The following is a 7,676-nucleotide window of genomic DNA, read 5'->3' on the forward strand; positions in this document are numbered from 1 at the left end:
ACCTAAACGACTCTTTTCTGTGCCTAGCCGCCCGACCTGAGCATTCACGTCCCCGTCGAGCACCACAATATCCGTCGAATGTGCTTTCTGTAGAACAGTTAATTGGTGGTAAAACTCATTCTTCATAGCATTCGAGCTGCGATCTGTCAGAGTGTAGGCGGATGTGACGAAATTCTATCGTTCCTCACACCGATGTCTTATCACTTTGATGGAACTTTTTAATTTAATAGCACATAACTGACTATTAATGACGATCCAGTCGTTCAGTGCTACTTCAGCACTAGTGCTTAGTGAGATACCAACGCCAGCAGAACCAGACGAAGATGCCACAGGGTGTCCAGATAAATGCACGTGAAACAAGCTTTTTGAAGCGACAGATGGAGAGCGAATTTGAAATGCTTCACTAGTCTTGAACATGGTCTCGAATAGACAACAGACATTGATATTGACTTTCTAAAGACATAGTCAACCCTATCTGCTGTTCGATCAGTGTGAAAACGTAAAACGCGGCCAGTTCGAATGGTATACGTGGTTTCAGAAAGACTGTTTCAGTGTTTGCGTTCGGCGGTGGCATTCAACTTTCGACCAGTCAGTGACTTGAGATCGTTTATATAGGACAGGGTTTCTACCATATATAAGCTGGTGTAAATTGAAAAATCAGTCGGTCAGTCAGTAACAACGTAGAACTTTGTACGTAAGTACATCAGTTCGAGTTGCCACACCACATTAGCACAGAGATATAGTTGTCCATTCAAATCCCATAGTGGTAGAGGTAGTAAAACATAAGCAGTAATCGGAAAGATTAGGGTTTGAAGATGTTATTCAAGGCGTATAATCCAGTGAAATAAATTTGGAAAGAGGAAAAAAGGACATGAAGAATTCAGAAGATTAGAGTTTGGGAGAACACAAAAAGTGGATGTGTACTACTTGACATGAGTAGCATATGATGCTAGTCATGAACAGAAGGTCTGGCAGGGCATCGAACAGTCAAGAATGGTAACAGGATGCAATTTGCATGAAAATCTAAGAACAATGGAATCTGAGTCATTTTGAGACAATAGGTGGACATTTTGCAAATTAAGCATTTACTTTATGATTGTTAGATTTTATTAACAAGTCCTGTAATATTTTGAAACACATTCGATTGTCCCCACTCGTGTTCGATTCACTACAGATGCACCTGCGTCACTGCAAACGATTTTGAGCCATGTCACTCAGGGTCTCCAACCATCGGTTGCTGTCATCTAGCGGTCCCCAACCAGGTAGTCTACACCTCCCAGCATGGCTCAGTCCACTTGTCAGTGACTTCATGAACTTGAGCCACGTTTTAGTCTGGCCGCCCCTACCTTTCTTCCAATCTACTCCTATGCAACAAAACATCGCTCGTCGGGGCAGTCGGTTATTGGGCATAAGTAACACGTGTCCCAGCCATCTCAACTGATGAAGTTTCACCACTTCATCAATTGATTTGCCATCCATACCTAGTACCCGTTTCCTAACAACTGCGTTACTTACTCGATGGTCCCAGGATATACGAGCAATATTTCGAAGACACCTATGATCAAATACTAGTAACCTACGGATATCCTCTACTCTGACCAGCCATGTTTCACTGCCATAAACTAGGACGGAACAAACTGCTGCGCAGTAAACTCGTCCTTTGGTTGATAGACGGATATCTCGCCTACGCCATAAATGACGCAAGTTGGTAAAAGCTAGTCGAGCCTTCTGTATCCGTGCTGACATTTCGTCACACACCAGACCACAAGGGCTGATGAGACTTCCCAGATTAGTGAAGCGGTCGACACGCTCAACTACTTCACTCCCTATCATTAGTTCGGGTGTCGATGCAACCCAATCCTGAAGCAACACTTTGCATTTCGAGGGGAGAATCGCATGTCGAACATGCTTGCATTGTTGCTTACGGTGATCAGAAAACTCTGCATTTTGTCAGCATCTTCACCAAATAAAACTATGTCGTCAGCATATTCTAAGTCAACAAGTGAATCTCCCAGTGAAAGTTCAACTCCTGGAAATTTAGATGAGGAAAGTGTTATCTCTAAAAGCACGTCAACGACAAAGCTATATAAAATTGGATAGAGTGAACAGCGCTGACGAACACCATTTGAGGTAATCAATTCTGATGACAGTTCACCATAAGCTCTCACTCGACCAGTTATGTTCGAGTAGAGAGCCTTTATAAGGTTAATGTACTTCTTTGGTACTCCTTTCAGTGACAAACACTGCCGTAAAACCTTACGATCAACAGAGTCATATGCCGCCTTAACGTCAAGAAATACTACTATTGAGAGACGTCCAAATGAGTGTCTATGTTCTAGGACCTGACGTAGTGTGAATATCTGGTCTATAAAACCACGTCCAGGTCGAAAACCGGCCTGGTTTTCTCTAGTCTTCTCGTCACGAGCTCTAGTTAGGCGTCGAAGCATTATTGAAGCAAATATTTTAGACACTACATTAGTCAAACTGATTCCTCTATGATTGTCACAAGAGGACTTTTGTCCTTTCTTATAGACTGGCACAGTCAGTGATTGAGACCAGTCAGTTGGGATTACGTCCAGTTCCCAAATTCTACCTAAAACCTCAGTTAATCCCACTGCTAATACTGGACCACCATCCTTAAAAATCTCAGGAGTAAACCTATACGGGCCTGCTGGTCTCCCTCGCTTCAGATTTCCTATTGCTTTTTCAACTTCGTAGAGTCGGAGGACCTACATTAACTTGCCATTCAGGTTAACTGGAGACCGCGGGAAACCGAAGTGTGGCTGAAGGCCAGTTGAACTGATCCCTAAAGTGTTCTGTCCATCGATCCAATCTCCTGGATTGAGAATGTATAATATGTCCATCTTTCTCTGAGAGTGTTTCGCTAACAGTCGGGTTCCTAATAACGGTTTCCTTAACAAGTCTGAACAATTGTCTGCTGTTACCTATTGCCGCTGCCTTTTCCACCTCTCTTGTTTTCGCTACCCACCACTGTTCACGATCATTGCGTAGACTTCTTGTCAGCTTGCGCTTAAGCTGACTCCGCTCTTCATTATGTTCAGAGCCAGGTGGAATGAGTTTCCGAGCATCCATCAGTGCTCCAGAATGAGCGACAGTCTTCTATCGAGTCCCTCGATCGGTGGCTGATGGAGATGTGATCTATTTGGGTCCAACGTTGGGACGAATTAGGTGGTCTCCATGTTAAAAGATGCTTTTTCTTATGCTTAAAGTTAGTATTAGCAAGAAACGGGCGGTTATCTGAGCATAGCTGCAACAGACGGTCGCCATTATCTGTTCTTTGAGCCATGATGCTATAAGATCCACCCAGGTGTCTTTCCCTATCGCTTAGTTTACCTACTTGAGCATTAAAGTTACCGGCCACTATTACTACATCCGAGCGCCTAGATTTTCGGAGGAGATAGGAGAGCTTTCTGTACAACTCATCTTTTACATCATCTGAGCTACAGTCAGTGGGAGAATAGGCAGAGACGACGAAGAGGCAACGAGTCGGTTCTTTATTTTAGTGTCTCTAGCTTTCCGAAATTGGCGCGGGATTCTAAAGTCCTAGCTAAGGAAGCCTGGTGTCCTATTTGGCACAATGTTCGGACGTTAAAAGCTCCTACATGTAGTTTATAGCGTGGTTTTAGAAGTCCAGGAATAACATTCCACCTAATCGAATCGTTTGCATATGGTTAGTCATAGAGATAAAGATTTATTGGGAGGTGTAGGAATGATCTGGTTGTGACCAGCTTGGTCTCGTGTGTTGTTATGAGTATGACAGCTGATGTCACTTCCTGGCTTCCACACCTATGGAAACGTATTTATTGAGGAACCTGAAGAGGAAATCGGATTAGTGTTGGTCTTAACGACCTGGGAGCGTGATCGCAGAGCCCAAGGGACAACTGCTTGAGGCCAGTCACGCACAGCGTTCTTGTGGAAATTTTTTAATGTGCTAACTCCGTTCTTCAAAGGGCTTTGCCGCCGGAGACGGAAATCCGTGAGGTAAGGTGAGGTGTGACATTTTTAGGGTCGACCTTTTCTAACCTCACCCCTCCTTGTGGGAAGGCAGCATCGCTGCAGATGCTGGTTGTCTGATAAAAACGCCTGACTGTTCTCACCCCTCTACAGTCAGCCGTACGACTTCGCCCTCAGAACTTCGGTTGCTGCTTCTAGTCTTACCGTTCTCCGATCGACGCTGTCTGACATGGTAGAAAGTACAGGAACATAGGTTCCAGCCAGTACATCTTGGTTGAGACATCACGATAGGCAAACCCAACCACCGCCTCAAGGTAGCAGATACGGTCGGGTCAACCGGCACTGGCATGTGTTCATAATGTAGGTTACTGAATTATTATTGTTAAACACAACTCAATTTATACAAATCTAATTGTAAATGAATTATATAAAATATGTATTCTTAAATCATTTTAATGGATTTAGGAATTAAATTAATCCTTATCAGTCTTGTGTTCAAGTTGCCGTATAGATTCAGTGTGGGGTTCTTAGGAGCAGCTAGGAAATCGAGTCGAGTGTTTATTAACCAAGACTTATTACGAGTATATAGAAATTTATTGATATTCTGAAAAAGGAATGGATTGAAAATCGAACAGTCTGTTGCAGAAATCCAACAGCAACATATAATAAGAAAGTATAAGGAAATAGTTGTATGTTTCAAACTGTTCGCAGAATATTACTTGAACAGAACGACACTAGACCATCTACGTGGAATAACACATGATTTGAATATTCACATCTAAACATTTTATACTATGTTACGAAGATTTTATAATGTAACATTTGGATCTACGTTAAATCGATGTTACCCCCTTTGGATGTTCTATATTCAGTCAGTTGGTTTATTGCAGTAACAGATTGCCATTTTAGTCTTAACCGTTTCAAGGTAGCAGCTACGGTCGGGCAAATTGAAAAATAAAATACACATAATGGGAACATATGAATGACGCAATATAAAATGGAAATGAATGTTACCAAATGATTGCAAATTAGTTTGCGAGTATCTTTTTCTTATGAGAGTATTTCGAGAGTGAAGGGGAACTCTCCCCACCTCGACTGTACCAGGGTATATAGGGTTCTATATATAGTAGTTTCTAACTACTATTAGCTCACATTCAACTTGCATACGCCGATCGGTTTAGAATAGCCGTATTCAACTATTTGAATAATATCGAAAAGTTCTAATTAGATTACATATATGCATGCTTTACTTTTGACGTTTTTATCAATAGGACAATCATGTCTCTTGCTGGCTCACTGGACCTCCCATGGAATCATTATCATTGAGCTTTAATGGAACGAAAAAACACTGTACTGTGATTCCCTTGTCTTCTGAGTATTCTGGTATTTGCGTATATTCAGTATCTACAGTAATTAGGAGTGGTGGACTCAATACTCTCTGCCTAGAGCTACGTACCCAAGACCAATCAATTGGTGAAACAGCTCAAGTATGTTTTTTTAGACATGTCGATATTCACTATGTTTCTATTTTAGTATAATGAGTCCTATTTCATGGTAATTTATAGCAAATGTTGTGTGGTAGAGCTGGTTTTAAGCGTGAAGTAAGCAACGTGCAAAAAACTGGCTGTCTAGATGAATATACCTCTTCATTCGGTAACGTATCCACCATTAAGCTGAGGTCAGTGCATCCACAACTTAAAAATGTCGAAACATAATGAAACATGATTGCGCTCAGTAGTCGTTAAGTAGCAATATAAATAAGTGGATCATCACTTCTTGTCGTTATCGTTACATCTGATGACTTGTAGCTTCAATCATACAAATGGTAGGAACAGTGTTCATCAAACATATTGTTGCCTCACTTGATACCCAAGTACTTGTAATTTGTATGTGGTGCTTGGACTAAGATTCAAAGGAACGAAATATCTCTGCATATTGAACTGACTGTAATACGGGTTCTTTAGGCGAATACATTTTTACTTTTTAAACAGACTAGGATTATAACAAAGCACATTGTACAAGATAAAGCGTAATGTCTATATTAAATAGGAACTATATCCATTGGTTTGGTTGATTTGTTTCAGAGTGCATCATATGATTCAGTTGTTCTTGTTGGAGCTTACCGTATTCGTCTGGATGTAACCTCTTTAATAATGGCCTCAGTGAATCCAGTTTCCTCAACAGGAACCACTAAAGCAAGCGTGTACATCCCCAGATCAGCCATATGATATTATTAACTATGAAAAATATGGATGTTTTTTTAACCACTTTTCGGTTCCATTCTATTAAACAGATTATAAAGTTTTTAAAATGTACTTGACAGAAAATATAACAAGATATAAACGACAGTTATTATACACAAATTATTTTTTACAAAATTCTCATATTTACATGAACGATATTCATATTGAATTCAGAAAGAAAATACTGTACTAAACCGACTGATAATCATGCAATTTTTACAAACAAGTTAGGTGGTTATAATTTCTAGACCATGAGATCATTATTTGTGATGTGATGCAGTAGGTTCTCGAGAAGAAGAGGCTTGTTGTTGTGGATTTGTCTTATTCTGACGTTGTCGAACACACATAACCAGCTGCTCAGCTGTTACAGGATACATGATACTTTCAATAATGGCTAGCATAAAATATAAAACATGGTTACTGTTTATTAACATTCTTAAATAGCCCCATGCAGTTGTCAAAAGAATTATTACCTTTTTATTGTGTAGCTATTAGATGACTGAACTAGACAGCCACCTATTCTTCGATATGATGCTTAGTCTTACTGTTCGGAGTACGTATAATTTAATTGTGGAGAGCCCGTAAAACTTAGTATTACCAAGGTACAGTCGTTTGCGTAGATATTGGTTTCACTGTCATCATTCGTGTAAAAGAAAGTTACGATTTCTCAGAAACTAACAATTAGTACTATAGTGGTCACATTAGCTGTGAGTACGGCTAAAAATTCAAGTACATATTCATCTTTGTGTTTCTCAAGTATTTTTCATAACTGTTGAAGTGATTTTGTTGATCATTTCTCTTATTTCGAAAGTCCCGGTGGGTGACAAAATCACTTTGGTTAAAGCCACTTGATTTTTGACAAATTGAGAAAACTGAATGAGTCGATCTAAGCTAGACCAGTATTGAAAACCTGGAAGCACCGGACGACCGTTTCGTCCTAGTATAAGTAGGATGTTCTAGTCTACCAAAAAACAAGTATACTGTGCATCAAGCGAATCTGTATTGATATACATCTATAAAAAATGATGTTTGGAAGTAAATCCTGAAGCAATTGTTTACTGATTGAAGTATTCAGCTTTCGATTAGCTCTGTACCACCTACTTCAGTTTAGGAGGCTGGGTGACATTGCAGTGAACGAGAACACCAGTGGAGACGACCGAATCTCTTAGTAAAACCTGAGAACCATACAGTAAATACTTCATTTGCAAAATACCAATCAATCGTCTCAGATTTTATTGTTCCTTCGTTTTCACACTAATCATTCTCTTTTCTACGATCTTGTTAACCTGCCGCAACGCATTTTACTTCCGATTGATGATACATACTACTTATATCTGTAGACATCACTAGTATTCACACCAAGTGGCTCAAATAGGTGAGAAGTGGGATGAATGCGTACGTTGCAAGTATTTGATCATAAGTGTCTCCAAAGCACTTTACGTATCGTGGAACCAATTA

At 40.2% G+C, this 7,676-nt stretch overlaps 1 protein-coding gene across 1 annotated transcript; it reads left to right on the forward strand.

The window, feature by feature from the left end:
• The first annotated feature begins 4,324 nt into the window (after positions 1–4,324).
• MS3_00000533 (uncharacterized protein) lies at positions 4,325–6,322 on the forward strand. The gene is made up of 2 exons (XM_051208263.1): positions 4,325–5,462; positions 6,060–6,322. Exons 1-2 carry the CDS (start codon positions 5,283–5,285, stop codon positions 6,201–6,203), a joined length of 324 nt encoding a protein of 107 aa, XP_051063917.1. The 5' UTR covers positions 4,325–5,282; the 3' UTR covers positions 6,204–6,322.
• The last annotated feature ends 1,354 nt before the right edge of the window (positions 6,323–7,676 follow it).

Source organism: Schistosoma haematobium (genome assembly GCF_000699445.3).
Source record: "Schistosoma haematobium chromosome Unknown HiC_scaffold_542, whole genome shotgun sequence".
In the NCBI taxonomy this organism is placed as follows: domain Eukaryota; kingdom Metazoa; phylum Platyhelminthes; class Trematoda; order Strigeidida; family Schistosomatidae; genus Schistosoma; species Schistosoma haematobium.

Coding starts and splice junctions, on each gene's coding strand:
- MS3_00000533 (XM_051208263.1), top strand. CDS start 5,283: ATGGAATCATTATCATTGAGCTTTAATGGAACGAAAAAACACTGTACT. Junction 5,463..6,059: donor CAATTGGTGAAACAGCTCAA/GTATGTTTTTTT, acceptor GATTTGTTTCAG/AGTGCATCATATGATTCAGT.